We start from the raw sequence: 18,796 nt of genomic DNA on the forward strand, positions 1-18,796 counted from the left end.
ATTATTAACAGAACTCACTTAGCAAAAGTGGACTGTCACCTTATATATTTTCTCACGTGTCTAGTTAAAGCAATGTTATCTTGAAGATTAATCAATTTTAGGTGTTGTCAGGGCATTTAATCAGTAGCAAGTACAGTTCACAGCTGCTTTTTCTCCCTAATCAGACAAAAAGGTGTGTATCTTTACTGCATTGTTTTAAAGAAAACTCCAAAACTTTGGAGTGCAGCAACTTTTATGTGTCTTGAGAGATAAATTTAACAAATCTGTTGTGATTTCTCATTTTTATCAAAACAGAGTGTACCTTTGAGAAGGCAGCTTAACTTCAAGCTGTTGCTGTGACTGTTTTTGTGTGTCACAGTCCTGACCACAGGAGATGCATCTGAACAGTGTCCCAGCAAGGTGGGGGAGTGACCTGTGTCTTCTGCATAGCTTCTATTTCTGGTTGTCAGGCCAGAGGAAGTATCAGCCAGGAAAAGAACCTGTGTGCTTGGTGCACCTTCTATAGAAAATTACAGTCCTATCCTTTGGTCATGGGGATTTTGGGTGCTCATTCATAAACCAGGGATGCAGGCAAGACCTTTTTAGCTATAGTAACTTAATATTCACTTCAACCTCCTATTAAAGATAATTTTGAGGAATTTGTTTAGATGTGCTTGTTTCTGATCATCATATATAAAGGCAATTGAATGTTTGGTTTTTGTGCAGGCAACTCTATTGTAGACACGTGAGCTCAAGTGTCATAAACACTATCTTCAGTTGTCCTTTGCCTCATTTCTCTGTTTATTAAAAGGAGATTATAATTTGTTCCTCTCTCACAGATGGGGAAATAATGTTACCGATTGCAAGGTTCTCAGATAAAATAGTGGAGCCTTCCTACATGAATACATTAAAAACAATGAATACTGCCATATGAATGTTGTTCAGGTCCAGAAAACCCACACAGACCTAACTGTTACTTATACTATTGGAGTTAAACTTGATCATGTAACCTACATTATTGCAGCTACACATATTTTTTCATTTTTTATCTTGATGACTTGCATGGTGTTTTTATGTATAAGTGCACTTATGACCATTTCTCAAAGTTTCCTTTTACCTCCTCTCAAGATAGAGACCAATTAAAACCTTGCTAGACTTGTCTCATATCTTCCATGCCAGTGAATTTTTTCCTACTCAGCTCAATCAGTGTACTGTCTTAATTAGTTAAAAGACATGCAGCCCAACTTATTTTCTTATATTTATCATCAGCTCTTAAAACAGGCTTCTACTGATTTTGAACTTGTTAAAATCACAGTTTAAAATCTCTTTGGAACAGATATATCTGTACTTCTGTGAAGTCACAGTATTTGTTTTGTTCCTACCTGGGACAACCTAATCTGTTAAAGAGAGAACCACTGGCCGATGGAAGAGCATCTGTATGTGTACATAAAAGCAAAGACTAGAGCTCCTTCACCAGAGGATTCTGCTTTGTGCTCACTGGGATGGGAATTTTTTCTGCTCAGGGTATAGATGCCTCTGACAATAGAGGTATCAGGTGTCCTTGACCTCCCTGATTCTTAAGACAACCTTGTTATATGAATTTTCAAGGAGATACTGCTGTCAGTTCATGTCTGGTGAAAGCAAGAATTACTTTGTTCTCTGAAGAAATATAATGTAACAATTTTAGGGAGAAGGGTTCAGGAAAACCTTATAGAAGGCTTTCAGTACCTGAAGGTGGCCTACAAGAAGGCTGGAGAGAAATTTTTCTTAAGGGTATGTGGTGATAGGACAAGGAGAAAAGGATAGAAACCAAGAGACAGTGGGTTTAGATTGAATATTAGGAAGAAATTATGTGAGGATGGTGAGACACTGGAAGAGGTTGTCCAGAGAAGCTGTGGATGCCCCATCCCTGGAAGAGTTTTAGGTCAGGCTGGAGGGAGCCCTGACATACCTGTTTTAGTGGAAAGTGTCCCTGCCTATAGCAGAGGAGTTGGAAATAGATGATCTTTAAGGTCTTTTTCAACCCTAATCATTATGTGGTTTTGTAAAAATCAGGGTATTGTACACACATGAATTCCTAGGCTGTGAGTTGTTCTAAAAACTTATTTATTTGATGAATAAAAGGGAATTATTTTGATACTTTAAAGAGCTGATCTGAAATATGGTCGAAACAGAGAATGTTCCTTTATGTGCTCTTACTGCTCTTTTGTTCAGCGAATATTTGAAGTTTTTGTTCATTTGTCATAGTTTCACTCTAAACTGATAGTCTTTACTATGCTCCAAACTTAGTAATTAATTTTTGTAACAATAGCAATTAGAGAAGTTGTTTAGCTAAGCATAACCATTCTAGTGTCTTGGAAGAGTTAAACTGAGAGTGTTGACACAACGTTCTTTCTGCAGGAATGTGATGAGTCAGCTTAGGGTCTAGTTAAAAATTTTAATTTTAGACAGAGTAACTGAAAATAATGGCACTTGTCTGACTATTCAGTTATTTAATTAGCCTTTTACATAGGACCAAGAGTTATATAGTTACGAGCATGGGAAGAAGTGTACTGAGTTTGTTTTGAAATGCTATGTAGAATACATAACTCATTCAGCAGAGGATAGAATATAGAAATTATAAAACTTGCAATGATTAATTGATCACAAAGAAAAGAAAGATTCCAGCAAGCCAAAGAAAGAGAATACCAAACAAACCTTGCCTTGGTAATGGTTAACCTCTTTTTGAACTCTTTTATTGTGTATGAGAAAGGCAAGGGTGTTTATCTGTGGAAAAAAAAATCTCATTATATGGTATTTCTAAGATAACTGTGGGTAAATTGTAAGTTAATTTTATCTAACTAGCTATATAAAACATTGTTTACGAGCAAGTTTGCATAAAACCTGCCAAGAAGGCTTATTAAGAAATTACTAATCACCCGGGGATGACTGAACAGGAGTGCTTAGTCTTGCTTATCAGTAACATGATGGTTTGGTTTATCTTATGCCTGAACTTTTTCCTCTTTTCTTCTCATTTCACTCTGCTCTCCAGGACAACTCTCTGATTGATTTTCTTGTGTGTAGCAGAAAATAATAAGTTACCTGATTTAAGCAAATAATTAACAAGTGTATCCAGTCATTTAACTGTACCTCAACAAATCTCACCACAAAATTCTATGCTACAAAAATCCTTTAAGCCCTCTAAATGGTCAATACTTCATGGCTATAGTGAGTTTTCAAGAGTAAAATGAACTACAGAATATTAAGTTAAAATAGAAATATTAAGTACTAAACTCTACCTAGTACCAATTCACATACTTAACAGTAAACCTAATCTGTTGCAATGTAAAAAGCAAAAGTATCCTGTTTTTTATCCCTCTTCCCCATAAATATGCACAATTTTCTAATAGTGCCTGCTAACCTCAGATAGGGTTAGCAAATCTACTGTTAATCTGGACACAAAGCAAGCACGGAAATGGACTGAGCTGGTAAAATACAATTTGCTATTAGTTCATGGAGAGAATTTGGACATGGACAATACACTGTGAAGAATTACTAAGAATCTGTATGTAGAAGGAGAGCTTCCCCCTGTCAGATTAATTTTTGTATACTCAGTGATAATTCAAGAGGCAAATTCAGCTGTCACAAAAACACTGACAATAAACTCCTGTGTGTATATACTTATATATAAACATATGTGTACATAAAACAAGATTTTAAATCTGCATAACATTTGATATCTACATGGCTTGCAGTCTACTGTCATTCTAGGACATCCTCCTGGAATGGCTAGATAAAAGCATAACTATTCTGTGTCCTCAGTCTTTACTGCCTGTCCCTTGTATCTGGCATACTGTGTTCTGACTGAATAGAAAATATGAGGATTCACTAGACTAGATGAGATTGGAATAGAATAGAATGTTTCAGTTGAAAGGGACTTGTAACAGCTAGCTAGTGCAACTGCCTGTCCAAATCATTGCTGATCAAATTAAAATCTTGATGAGCATTTTCTAAATGCCTCTTAGACACTGGCAGGCTTGAGGCACCGATCACCTCTCTAGGAAATCTTCCATGTTTGTCCACCCTCTGATAAAAAAAATTCATCTCAATGTCCATTCTAAACCTCTCCTGACCCAGCTTTGCACCATTCCCATTCAGCCTATCTCTGGATATAAGGGAAAAGAGATCAGCATCTCCATCCCTTTCCACTCCCTGTCTTCAGAAAACTGTAGAGAGCAATGAGGACATGCCTCAGCTTCCTTTTTGAATGACTGTTTTCAAGATTCCACTTCACCATTACTCATCCTTCTAAATCTTCCCGTAGAAATGTGCTGCTTCAACTGGCACCATCATGGCCTTCACTCTTCCATCACCCTGACACAGAGCAGCTGTGCAGCTAGCTGTTGACATTTAGTGGTGACTCATAATGCAATGGTCCATGTTTGACCTCTTGGCTATGAGATGGCTTTTCCTCAAATATTTCCTACTGGTGATGCTATTTGCTGAAAGGCTGGCACAGATAGACTATGGGTTTCACTAAACTGTTAACAAGCAGTAGCATGGGACATTTGCAAAATGAAGAAGATACTGTCTTAATAATTTTGCTCTATGAGGATTATGAGTGAATGTAATGTGCAAATCATCCTCAAAGCACCTTTCTGTTAGAGAGAGCACAACTAAGGATTTGTAAACTGCAATGTGTCTTGTACTTTGTGAGATGCTACCCAGGTCACTCATTGATGTATGTGTGCATGTGTAAGTGATAAATAAAATCAGATAAACCAGATAGCTTTGTCTACCTTCACCTTAAGAATTGATGTAACATCTTTTTGCATATAACACCATTATATTACTGTTGCTATCCTAGCATTGTATTCCATCAGTGACACTGTGGTATAGAAAGTGAGTAAATAAATCATCCTTTTAGAATAAGATGGAGCAAATTATGTTTGGAATAGAGAGGGAGAATCTGAAAGTGAGCTATGTCCTCAGCAAGTGTAAATTCTCCTTAAAATTATCCTGCAGCAACTATCTTCAGGCTCAAAATATTTTAGAGCTTTCATATTCCTTTGATATTTCCCCTCAGCTACTGACAGTACAAGTACTGAAGTGGATGCAAGATTAAAATTGTAAATTACTCATCAAAGAATTTGGAGTACTAGATCTCTTACTCAGCTTTGAAACTCTGATGTAGATTACTCATTGACATCTTAATAACTATTTTGGGATTATTTCAATCTCTAAAGAGTGCTGAAGGCTGGGTCCATATTATTTGACAAGTCAGATACAAGGCATTTTCTTTGCTTTTTATATTTATTCACATTCATGACCATTGAAGTTGTAGCTGGTTGTTCTGAAAGAAAAATAGTGTTTTAAGCCAAAAACATAAATATGATGACAATCAGACCTCACAATAATTGTCTCTTCTGTGTTACTCCAAAATGGAAAAAAAAAAAAAAACCAAAGCAAAAAACACAACCCTCAACGTTACTTATAAAAGAAAGTTATATATTATGCATGTTAGAGTGGAGCTCAACATAATGAATGACCAATTTAACTTAAAAAAAGAGGCAAATTCATTATGTGTAAGAATCTCCTTTCTGTAGAATGCCTGGGGTGGTCTAAATGTCTAAAAATGTGAGTAATGAAAACAGGCTTAACCTGGATTTCCCACAAAGATCTCTTACTTAAGTTTCACCTGGCATGATTTGTTGCAGCTAATCTTACCACCTTGCCTAATAAGTGTGCCATGAAAATCTGTAATTCAGTTGTGGTATTGATTGTGCGTTTTTAGTGGTTTTTTTAACCATTTCTTTTTTTTTAGGACAAAGTGAAAAGTCTAAGTGCCATAAATTTACTTGTTGAAGGTGATAGTTGGTGGGTTTGAGCAGGGTGTGGGATGATGATGCCTTTGGTCACCTTAGTGGAAGCCTTCATACTATATATTTATTCTCATGATTCACAAATTGTTCTGAAAAATCCTTTCACATTTACCAGCTCAAAGGCAACTTTGTCCTTGCTTGGCTCTGAAGTTTTTGGGGTCTGGAGGAGGGAGAGAGGGGCATGACAACATTATAAGCCTTGCTGCAATATCTTGGAGTTATAGAGGACTGTAGCCATATTTCCATCATGTTACCTAGGTGTTAAGGAAAAAGACTGTTTCTTTTTGAAGAAGCTTCGTAATACACATTTATACTTTAATACACACATTTTATCACTGATTTTTGGATCTGATCCAACTCTAACATTTTTATTTATTTGAAAAATAAAAAGCCAACAATAGCTATCAAATAAAGTAATGCCACAGTGTTACAAAGCTTTCCATGTTGAACATGTCATAATTTTATGTTTTAGAACACAAGCAAGCATTTCCCAGTCATTACTCATGGACCATTTATGAAGCACCTGGGGGTAGGCGTCAGCAGAGCTGATGTGATGGTGACTAGCAATGTTCTCCCTGGCACTGAGGGTGTGTTCCAGGAGAGGGAAGCTCAGCCTGTGCTATTACATGGGTGTGTACCTTTGTAAGGCAAAGATGAGATTGCCCATGGGTGTGCTTCCTGGGTAGCAAGTTTCTGGCAAATAAACTCTCTGGCTTGGAGGTCTTTGAGTTTATGTAGTAAGGAGGCATTCTGGCTTAGCTCGTATGGTTTCTTTAGGGTTTTCTAGTACGACCTCCATGCATATCCTGTCCTATGTGTGCCAACCTTCAAGAGGCAAACTGATCAAAATGTGTGTTTTGCCAACATTATGGATAAATAGGACAGATTATTGACAAAAACAGGATGCCTTCCAAGTATGTCCACCATAACTCACTGTTCTTGCAAAGCAAGAAATAGAGTGAAGGTGTGTTCTTATCCAGAATACATGGGAAACAAGAAAAAAAAAAACTTTGAATTAAACACTTTTTCTGGCAACCTACATTTCTTACTAAGCTGGAAAGGTAAAAGGACATATTGCTACTTATTAAAAGAGGAAATCAAAACTGGTTTAGTGGTGATAGTAGTTTGAGATTTGTTTTTATTTTCAGGAAGACTTTTATGGAAATAACCTTGATTTTATTAGGTTGTGCTGTATTTTATACCACAGTCAGAAAGAATGATTACATTTAATATGGAGAGCTGAACAATTAACAGAGTTAATAGTCTTAAAGATAAGATAGGAATGCTTTCTGTATGTGATCCTGGGGTCATCAGATTTAAAGAAAAAAAGCAAGAAAACCACATTAACAAAACCATTATTGTGTAGCTTTCTCGTCACAATTACTGCAAAATTTACTTTGAGAAATTATTTCTTACTCCAATTTACAGTATCACTTATATCAAAGAAATGCTTAGCAGTTTGACTAATTACACAGTTTTAAAACTTTTGCTTACTTTAGGGTGATATTTCTTGGTTGTCAGTAGTTGATGACTTGACTCAGACTGTTTTATACTACAAACTGCAGTGTCATTCAGAATTTGAAAAACAGTGCAGTTGTCCAGTATGAAAAGAAATCTGCTGTGAGGGAGTCTGAATACTAGTGAACAGTATAAAGCTTGAACTTACATAAGAACAAAAGCTGTTCATCATTAGTGTCTTTCGTCAACTCCTCTAATTCCAGGACTGCATTCTAATCCACCTAAGGCTGAAAAAAAAATATTAATATTTACCATAGTGATTTAGTATACATTAATTGTTCATGATGTACTTCATGACGCCAAAAATCCCCCAGAAAGCACATTTTTATGAGTGCAAGATTTGACTGTAAGAAGTTTCCTTAGCAACACATGAAAAAATAATATAAAGAATGTCTTTCCTATAGCATACATTTTTCCATATTAAAAAATCAATTGAAATGAGTTTTTATATGACAGAAGTATGAAGGGTCAATTCATTCCCTCTCTTTAGCAGTCACTAAGGGGCCTGTTTTGGCAGCATTGAAGAAGTTCTGCTAATAGCGGAGGGAATAGCAGGATTTGATCATGTCATACATGATAACCTTCCATCTTACATTCATTCCCTCATTCCCTTATTTAAAATTTACTTATATGCAGGAATGTTGTCAGGGCTGGCATTTTGAAATAAAAAATATGCAATAGATATGTTTGTAAGCATACAATTTTGGCATTAAAAAGACAGATAATATTTATAGAACATACTATCAAAAAGTGTACACTGAAGAACAATAGATAATTCTAGTTAACATGTAAGCCTTTTTATTTTACGCTAAGTAGCATGTTAAGGCAATGAATCATTTTTTATGTAACTAGTAATTAGTTTTATAGCAAATACTATACAAATACAACAAATGGTTGTAGCAAATACAACAAATTCTGATACAGAAGAAACTTTCCAAACTGAGTCGTCAGGTAATATAAAATGATTCCATCTCATGATGAAATTACAGTTTCCTAAACAATATTGGCTGTCAACAAACAACTTTTCATCAATCTTAATTTAATATACTATTTAAGCAAAAGAAAGAAATCCTAGCTGTGTTTAAAAACTGTGAAACCTTGTACACTTCCACTACTGTGAAATGACACTTTCTGAGTAATTTTTTTCCATTACTGTAGGAAGTAAATATTCTAAAATTTTGGTCATATTCTTAAATATCCTTAAAAATTGTCATATTTTGTATTACTTGTCTTCTGTCATGTATAGGAAGCATCTGTAGTCATATCAGCTGCTCTTTTTAAGAAGTAACTTTTGCAGTTTTTTGATATCACATTAAACATAATAATGGATGAATGGTTTAGAGAAAAATGAATAGCAGTAGGTTGAAAAGGACAACCCCTGTGGAGACCCTCCAAAATCTGAGGAGAATTTGTGCAAGTAGTAACACAACTGTCAATACACTTTGGTTTAGGGATAGATCTGTGAATTATACAAGAATCCTATTGTCATAATTATGTTACTGGGCTCTGCTGGAGTCAGGAGAAGAACTGGCCTGAGACTACATCTACATGTCCACAAGGAGACAGGATGATTTGTGTCTCTCAGGTAACCCTGGGGACATGGATATTAGGAGGATGAATTTTGAAAGGCTTTTTTGGTAGGTCTTTTGGTGTAAATTTTCCTCCTTCATTGATAGCTTGTCTGTCATAAACTGCTTTTAAAAATATTTATTTAGTTATTTAATCGAGAAGTTAATTTATGGTGCCCTTGTACAGCTACTTTTACTGAGTAGGAACTGAAGACACTTTTCTTTTCAAATATGCATTTCAATGCTTTATATACAGTTACTAGCTCTTCTTAATTAGGCATAAACTGGGTAGTTTTCCTGTATATGTAATCTTTATGTAACTATTTTTTAAGATTGCAAAGGGTAGTTTTCTGTAAAGAATGTATTGAGATTAATAACATTTGAAATTCTGCTATCCAACATTTGAAAGCACCTGATTGGCAAGTGAAATTCTGCTGTTCAGCTATATAGTTGGCACAGATTCAAGTAGCTTTACAAGAGGGTTTTTAACTGGTTTGTACACACCATGTCTACCAACTGATGAGCTGTGGATCTACCCAGAGATTGTTTATTACAGAGACCGTTATTAATATTTCTTTTCTTCCTGTACATCTGAATGGTGCTTGGAAATGCCATCCAGCCACATTCCACATCTTGTGGGAAGAAGGGTTAGAGCAGGAAGCCACTGTCTGAGAGGCTGCAGGATACAGTGCCTGGAGCCATTGCAGCAGCACAGTGTGTGATGGAGGGACTTATGAACTGGCCTTGCTGCAGACTTGTGTGACTAGAAGCCTTGCTTAAGGATGCCTACAGAGCTAAGTCATTACCAGTGGGAAAGAACATTACCAGCTGTAAAATGAGAAATTTTACAGCTGTCTTTTAAAATATGTAGGTGGGTGATTTGGGTATAGTTTGAGATAGTCCATAATCATATCACATTTCCTTATTGTTCTGAAGTGAGAGAATAAAATGGCATATGAACTTAGTTTCTACATAGAACAACCAGAGTAGTTTGTTTGGAACTGTTCGTACTATACATTGACAGCAAAATGTGCAGCAAAGCATGAGAGATAGGAAGCTTCCTGCATGTCCTTGGGTTCATGCAAGAACTGGAACCAGAACAATTCCTGATAAGATTATTTCAAAAAGCATTCCAAGATTATCAGAAGGGTTGCACTGTATCATAAAAGAAAAAAAATACCCAGGTAAAATACAGCATGAAGAAGCAGTTTTCCAGCTCCTCCCATTGCTGCACGCAAGTGACACAGTTATAGTTAACTTTGGATTATCAATCACTGTGAAACAGAATGGGAAGGTTGTACATTTGAACAGCTTTTCCACTGCTTTTGCATTCAATGATGCGGCTCTCAGAACCAATACTGGACATGGAAATGGCAAACTACAGTGAGGTTTTAGATCCGACATATACAGCACTGGAGTTTGAAACCATGCAGATTCTGTATAATGGCAATGGTGAGTTCTTTGAGGCAAATTCAAGCCAGTTAACAGAAAAAGTGTAGTAATGCTATAAGGTGTTAGTTAAATGTTTTATTAATGGAGCATTTGGGGGTTATTTTCAAACTACAAATCTGCTCTCTTACACTTCATCACTGACTCTGAGTTAGTAACATTATAATTCTTTAAGGAAAATATAAGAGAAGTTATATATAATAAAGTAGCTGTACTGTCATCAGTCAGTTAATCAAAGGAAAAAAAAGTGGTCTATTCAGCAGTTGTTTTATTTACTGTAAGACAAATGAATAACTAGTATTGACAGTTTGGACATGGAAGTATATTTTGTATATAACTTTCAGAAGGAAAGGAAAAAATTGTCTAGAGGTTTGTGAAAAAAATTAGCTACTGTTTCTTGATGCCTAGTTTCTAATTGTTACACTAATATTTTTTTTTAATTTAAGTATTAATCTAGCCTTTCTAGCTAAGTGTATATAGGCACAAGAGAGATTTAAAAATAATCACATCAGCTTTTTAGAGGATAATGTTTAGTTGAGAAAATGTTTTTGCATTTGACTAATGTAACACTTTAGGCATATTTTTTTATATGCAATTTTTGAGAATTTTTCTCAATAATTTATGCTTGAAATAGAAAGCATACCATTTCATTATGCCATCATATGTACTGACAAAAAATACTGTGAATAAAGTATCAAGCAAGTTAAACTACTCAAGTATGGCCTTTCAAATATTTTAATACACTAAAAATATTGGTTTATTGTGTCTTAAAGTATAATTCATAGTTCTAGAGTACTATGTATTTTTAAAAGGCAGATTTGATATGTAGTGATTTGCAGGAAAAATATTTAGCAACTGCCATATAGAACCTAATTAACTTTTAATGTTGAGTTTTAAGTTTTTTCTGAATTTCTGCTTTTAAATTACAGCAAGCTTAGTAAACAGAAGGTTAGATTTGGTTATTGATTTGGGAAGAAAAACCAGAACTTTATGCACTAATTAAATTTGTAGCTGTCAATAATGATTATATAACTTTAGATGATTTCTCTGCTTTTTTTTCTAATATGGGTATTTCATTGGTCATATGTTTTTTGCTGAATAGCACCCTTTTGATCTGTTAATGTTAAATAAAATGAGAAGGCAGATTAGGGAGGTTGTGCTTGGTTGCATTATGTGTTGGTGATAGAGCTGGTTAAATTATCACTGTAAGTGATTAGCTTGATAATTATTAGTTATCGGGTGCAGCCTTTTTATGTTTAGAGTTTATTTTGAGTTTAGCCAAAGTATTTTCTTATAGAATTTATAAAAACATTGTATTGTTACAGTGCTAGTTTGGAACTGAAGGTTGCCCCTTATGAACCTTCTTGTGTATCTTTTCTAGCTGTTTAAACTAATTAGGAACATTTAGATAAGTTTAGCAAGCCACTTTCAGGCAGAGTACAAAATTCTGTTGAAATCAAAGAATTTTTCAATATCAAGTCAATTTTCTAGACAATAATACCAAACCTAGTTTAAAAATATTTAAGTTTTCAAGTCATGACAATCCTAATTTTAAAATAAATTCTTTATAGAACTGAATTCTTATCTCTAAGATTTCTTTTTTGAATTTTTAATGTAATTCCTATCAATTACAGCTCAGAAAACAAAACAAAACAGGCTGCTTTTCTCTGTATCTAGAGAGCTCTTTAACTTTTAACCTCGGTGGGACACAATTAAAATTTTATAATGTATTTGTGTTATATGTTTTGGTTGGATCTATACAATATGGGTAATATTAATCAATATTAACAGTTTTACTGTTCATCCTGTATACTGTTCATGAACTCATGTATTTGACTTTTGAATTCATTTTTGCATATCTGATTAATGTGGCAGTCTTTCCTCTCCTGGACAAAACAACTACAGATACTTAGGGTATATTTTCCTTCTGTTTGAACCAGAAACAAAACAGAAAAGCTATTTTGCAGTTGTTTCTTCTAACACATCTGTTAACATTGTGACTCAAAGAATAAATATATCTGGTTTGATTTCAGATTAATTTATTCAGTAATGTGTACCATGTTCAGTGACTAATTCTTAATCACATAGCTAATATTCTGTGCAAGGAAAGACTGCACCAGTGCTCCTGTCAAAAATGTCTTCAAGGAAATAACAGACATGTTAACAGTTAACAAGTCTTTGTAAGAGAGTTGCCAGTTATTGCCAGCTTGTATGAGAATTGATAAATGGGATCTTTACCAATTAAGACTGCTTTGTGCCAAAGTTCCTCTTCATGTTAGTAGGAGTATTTATAATTATAAATGCAGAAAAGCACTTTAATTTTTAACCCTTCAGCTGAAAAGAATTTAGGACATGATTATTTGTTGTTATGAACTTCATAAATTCTTTTAACATCTCTATCACTTTGAAGGTGTTCATGTCAGTAAGAACCAGATGTAATCAGATGGGTCATGCTATATAAATTGGAAGTGGCAATTAAAAGAGAAAAGGCTAGGAAAAGCCTCTATTTAGGTACAACTCGCTCATGGGGTGGTTTTGGAAGTCTTATCCATAACTGTGTATGTTCTTGTCTCTTGTCAGACAGTTCCGGAGAAGCTGCCAACATGAATGCTGCCGACAACGGGGTCAGCAGTCTCTGTGCAATATGTGGAGACCGAGCGACCGGAAAACATTATGGTGCTTCCAGCTGTGATGGATGCAAGGGATTTTTTAGACGTAGCATAAGGAAAAACCACGTCTATTCATGCAGGTATTTAAAAAGTTCTAGAGGCACTAAATTAATGAATTTAAGCAAAAATTATATTCATACCATGTCATAATTTTTCAGTTATGTCAGGGGATTTTCAGCTTTTTCTTAAGGAGTGCTACTTGATATTACACATTCCAGAAACTATGTTCCAGGTGCTTGATGATCTTGTTGATATCATTACGTCACTGAGAAGCTGTTTCACTCTTTTATTTATGATTTAAAAAGTCATCTCCTGAAAAAAAAAAAAAAGGAAAAATGTTCATATTTTTACTTCAATATGAAAACTGTAATACTTAACTGTTTTCTAAAATTCTTTCCTTATAAAGGTAGTTTCTGAATAGAAAGTCTAATATTTATGGGTCTTGTTTTAAGGACTGTACAAACACATCTGCACATATTCCCACTTGGTGTGACACACAGGTCTTTTGAGCAGCCATTTCCCCCTGTCTGTCTGAATGGCAATCTGTTAATTTCCAAATGGTGCCCAAAATATCACACTGCACCATGTTTGATGAAATTATCTGTGTACGCTCAGGGCTAGAAAATGTCCATTTTGAGTCATGAGCAGAGTATATGGAAAACTCAATGAGTTTGAAAAAATCACTAAAGGGGTATATTGGTTTTTCATGCCAAGATTTTGGTAGCGATGTGGCTACAATAGTGGGTTCTTGTGAGAAGCTTTCAGAAGTGTCCCCTGTGTCTGGTGAAGCCAATGCCAGCCAGCTCCAAGATGGCCAAAGCTGAGCCTATCAGCAATGGTGGTAGTAACTCTGGTGATAATATATTTAAGAAGAAAAAATAATTATTGTGCAGAGAAGAGTAGTGACAATGTGAGAGAGGAACAGCTCTGCAGACAACAAGGTTAGTGGAGAAGGAGGGGGAGGATGTGCTTTAAGTGCTGGAGCAAAGATTCTCCTACAGCCCATGGCACAGACCATGATGAGGCAAGTGTCCCTGTGAAAACCATGGAAATCCATGGAGGATCAGATATCCACCGCAGCCCATGGAGGACCTGCTGCTGGAGAAGGGGAATACCTGAAAGGATGTGACCCCATGGGAAGACTGTGCAGCAGCAAGCTCCTGGCCGGACCTGTGGCCCCATTGAAGGAGGACCTCACACTGGAGAAGGTTTTCTGGCAGGACTGTTGACCCCACAGGGGACCCATTGCTAGAGCAGCCCAGTCCTAAAGGACTGCATGCTGTGGAAAGCACCCATGCTGGAGCAGTTCATGAAGAACTAAACCCATGGGAAGAACTAACACTGGAGAAGTTTGTGGACAACTGTCTCTGTTGGGAGAGACCTGACAATGGAGCAGTTGAAGACTGAGAGGAATCCTCCCTTGAGCAGGAAGCAGCAGCAGAGACAACATGGGGTGAACTGACTATCGCCCCCAGTCTCTATCCCCCTGTGCTATTGCATGGGGTGACAATAAAACCTTTATAAGAATGCCTTGTTACTGGAGATGTTGTTTCCTACACTCTTCTTTGCCTGCGTAATATTCTTATAAGGAAACCTCTCCCTTACAAACATTGTCCAATGAAATAGCATAGACATACCCCTAAAGTGGTGTGTTAAGAGCTGACATAAGTGATTTCAGGAAGAGTTCTGCTTTTGCAGAGTCTGTTTATCTAGCAAACACATGCAAAGAAGAAAAGGCAGACCTAGACAGAGAGAGGGGCAAATGGCTCGTATGCATTCCCTTTAGGCACACCTGTAGATGTGCATAAATAGCCTCGGTAAGCTGCCTTGCAGTGTCATGCTCCATGTACTTCCTCAAGTCTTTATTTCATTGTGTTGGTTCCTCTCATTTCCTGTTTAGGTTGTCACCTGTAGTGATAAAACATGCAGCTTGTTCATTGTTATCTCCCGGAAGGAGTAAACACTGCCAGACGAGGGTAATGGTTTTGCAGCTAAGGGGCTCCTCCATGCCACCAACATATGACTTTTTCTTTGATTTTCCTTTCCTATTCTATTTGCAGCTTTTCTTAATTTTTTTTATTCCACTTCCATTTGATGCAGCTAGTTACTGACATACCTCACGAATCAATTGAGGTGTAAATGATATACATCCCTACAAAATTTTCCATACTTGACTATTCCAATGCATACATGTGTTTATACAGACACATATATTCCTGGAAAATTATCAGGTTTGGGACACCTTTCAAAAGTGATTAATAAAAGAAGAATAATCAATGCAACTGAAGAAGAGAGTCTGTGGTTATAGACATTATTCTGACAGGACCGATTAGTTGGTTTTCTTCTTTGTAATCAGGGTGCTACTTTATTAATGCTGTAAACATTTACCTTTTCTTGTCTCTGATAGATTCAACCGACAGTGTATTGTTGACAAGGACAAAAGGAATCAATGCAGATATTGTCGTTTAAAAAAGTGTTTTCGAGCAGGAATGAAAAAGGAAGGTAATGGAGTAATTTGTTATTTGATATACAAAGATAAAAAAAATCTGAGTTAGCTTTGAAATATAATGAAAATTCTAAAAAACTCCACCAGAATAAACCAATGGAAAGTCTGCTACAATACCTTCATAATGGGAAAGTGCTTTTATATTGAGGTGAAATATTTGTCTTCTAACTTTCAAGTGGATAAGCAGTTCTAGAACTTCGAACACTAACAAGTCCATGGATTTAAAGTGAATTTGCGACTGTTTAATTAATTAATTCTTTCACCAGAATTCATTGATTTCTACATATTGAGCCATATGCTGGAATATTTCAAACCGTGAGATTTTGCTTAAAATGTTTACCAAATCTGAGTAATAAAATCTCTATCTGGCTTTTTTCCCACCGTGCCCTAAGTAATGACAGGGCCAATTTACTGGTTCTTCCCTTAAAATTAAACACATGAAGCATTTAAATCAGACAAAGGACTGTGAAGTTGAGTGAAAAAGTAGTCGGAAGAGTAGTGGCAGCTGTCAGTGGAGACTCCATGTTAATTAATAAAAAAATCTAATTTCCCTACGGCTTAATATAGGAAAATTGTTACTTAGCATCTCACTGACAGATATGAGAAGCATGTGTCACATTGATTCTTCAGTCAAAGTGGAAGGACCAGCTCACCACAGGAGCTGAGCAACAGGGAAAGAAGAGCAATGCAAATATTAGAGGGTTTATTTTTTTTTTTTAGCTGTTGTTTCAAAGGCAATAATGATGTAGAGGCAAAAGATGGCCTTATTTGTTTCAAATACACTCTCAAAAGTTGTTTGTCACAAACTTTTCTACCTTTTTTGTTTGGAGCATGGTGCATCTGCTTGCTGGCCAGTCTGAAATGTGAATGCTTAGTTCTCTTGTAATATGGCTATCATTCTTTTTGTCTGTACAAAGGAAGCTTTTTCTTTATGCTCTGAAGTATCTGTCTTGTAGCAGTACTTTCCAAGTGATCGAGTTATTAGTATGAGATAAAATGAATTTTTCTCCTTGAAAGCTGTATGGGGATATTCTAAACAGCATTGCACAGGGTCTGAAATAGGTTTGCCTACTATTGTGCATCTCCTTTAAGAGACTTTGGCCTTTTGGAATTTGAGCCATTAAGTCAGTAACATATTGTATATATGTTATGAATCTGATGTGAAGCAAGAGAAAGATCTGTGAATATGCAGCAGCCCTAGAAGTTTTGCAAATAGAAGAACTTAACAGACTTTCAAATCCTGGAGTTAAAGAATAGTTTATCTCAGAAGAGACACCTATAGTTCATATAGCTCAGCTCCCACATAAACCAAGGCTGATACTTAGGTTCAGTCAGGTTGCTTGGGACCCTGCCAGACAGATTTACACAGTCTGTGAGAGGGGAGATTGAAAAACCTCTTGCTCTACAAGCTCTACCAGTAGTTGACCACCCTCATTGGGAAGGTTTTTTTTCCCTTATAACTAGTTAGAATATCTCTTACTGCAGTTAGAGTAGTGCCCATTGGGTCTTGTCTTTTCTTTATGCATCTGAGAAGAATCTGGCTCCATTTTCAGAATGCTACAGAAATGAAGACATCCATGTTGCTCCTCTTTTTTCCACATCAGCAAAGATGCCTGTCTGTCTCTACTTCACCTTGTGCATCATGTGGATTACATCTCCACAGCCCCCTGCTGGACACTACCTAGTTTTCCAGCATCTTTCATGTGCTGAGCAGCCCAAAATCCAGAAATGCTTATTTCCCTTAAGATGCTAGTGCAGCCTAGCATGGCACAAAATTTTTAACCCACTTAACGTTACTCTGCCCTACTCTGATCCCAACTGCATCTAAGACTTTCAACATTACTTTTGTTATAACCTCTCAACATGATCAGGGCATGTCTTGTAGTATAAGTATAGCATAGAATCTATGATAGTTTCTCACATTTTTAGCAAATCTCTTTCTTTTCTCCAGGACAAAGAAAAGAGAGGCTTTAGTTATTAAAAGCTTTATAAGTCCTCTTTGAGCAAATGTACCACCCTCCCACCCTCCTCATGAAGTCTCTGTTTAAGGCAATTTTAGCCTGAATTGACAATAAAGCTTTAGCCACATAGTCTAGTCTAATAATCCAAAATTATGTGTATGTAGAAGAAAATTTAAAAATCCACTATAGTTTTAAGTGTGCTCCACCAGTGATTTTCACTAGTGGTGTACTGGTGTACCTTACTGTTTTTGCAAAACTAATCGATGCTGAACTTATTTTAATTACCTATGTTTGTTTCAGCATTGAATGTTTATTTCAGCATTCTTTTACAAAAGGTTATATTTTCTCTTTCCTGTCTACAGCATACTAAGTGTTTATCACCACACAAGATTTCTTCCTGTGACCTTAATAAAAGGCCCATCAATGAATGTCCCTGCAAAAAAGTTAGTGCACATCTGAAATAAACTGTGTGCATTGTTCTGATAAACCCTGAACCTACTTAATGCACAGAGGGTTGTTTTTTTTTTTGGCGGGGGTGGGGGGCGGGATTCTAATTGATAATTGTTGTACTAGTCCTAAATTCTGTAATGCAGCTTGTTTCCCACAATATAGCAAATGTATCTTTGGGAATAAAGTTGCTGCTCTTAAAAGACAATGAAGTTGCTCATGCAGTAGAAAGATTTCCATTGGCACAATTTTTTTTTCCCCTTCTTTTTTTTCCTTGGCCTAATCTTTCACTACAGATCTAGGTTTTAGAAGGATCTGACTGTTAGTTTTTTTTTTTTTTTTCTTTTTCTTCCTTTAGTTTAAAAGTAAACTTTCTTGCTTCATAAGCTTTGCTTGTGCTGATTACAGATTCCTTATCCAAAGCTCTTTCAAATGCCTGTTTTTGAACCCCATGAGACAAAACTTAATGAATTTACTGTCCTAAAACTTTTCTCATGTGCTGGTTTTTGGGTTGTTCTTTTATCCCCCTGTAACTTAGTTAATGTTCCCTATACTGGCTAGGAATGCAGTGTCACTGAGGAGGAACATGAGATTTAACTTTCAGAATTATCTTGCTAGTGGATTAAATTCATAATTCATTCGTGTTTCATTGTTTCCTACAGCAGAGTAGGAGCAGGGCTTTCATACTTCCTCTGAGAGATATTTTTTCAGTGGTGATGCTGTACCACTTGACCTGTTTGGTAGTCTGGAAATGTCCATTTCTGCTGTTATCATAAAGCCTGACTTATTAAATTGGTTGAAATTGAGACCATGTGTTCAAGTTCAAAGGCAGAAAGAG

General features: G+C 36.0%; 1 protein-coding gene across 4 annotated transcripts in view; it reads left to right on the forward strand.

Moving 5' to 3' along the window:
* Positions 1-18,796, forward strand: part of HNF4G (hepatocyte nuclear factor 4 gamma) — a 59,658-nt gene that overhangs the window by 27,501 nt on the left and 13,361 nt on the right. For 3 of the 4 annotated variants that reach the window (XM_072924771.1, XM_030266347.4, XM_072924772.1), the window contains exons 2-3: positions 12,956-13,124; positions 15,452-15,546. In XM_072924771.1, coding sequence (XP_072780872.1) covers positions 12,979-13,124; positions 15,452-15,546 — 241 coding nt within the window. In that variant the 5' untranslated portion in view covers positions 12,956-12,978. Of the gene's footprint in view, positions 1-10,174; positions 10,379-12,955; positions 13,125-15,451; positions 15,547-18,796 lie in introns of those variants that run through there. The other variant, XM_032746998.3, reaches the window with a different exon arrangement.

Source organism: Taeniopygia guttata, chromosome 2, assembly GCF_048771995.1.
Source record: "Taeniopygia guttata chromosome 2, bTaeGut7.mat, whole genome shotgun sequence".
Taxonomy (NCBI): domain Eukaryota; kingdom Metazoa; phylum Chordata; class Aves; order Passeriformes; family Estrildidae; genus Taeniopygia; species Taeniopygia guttata.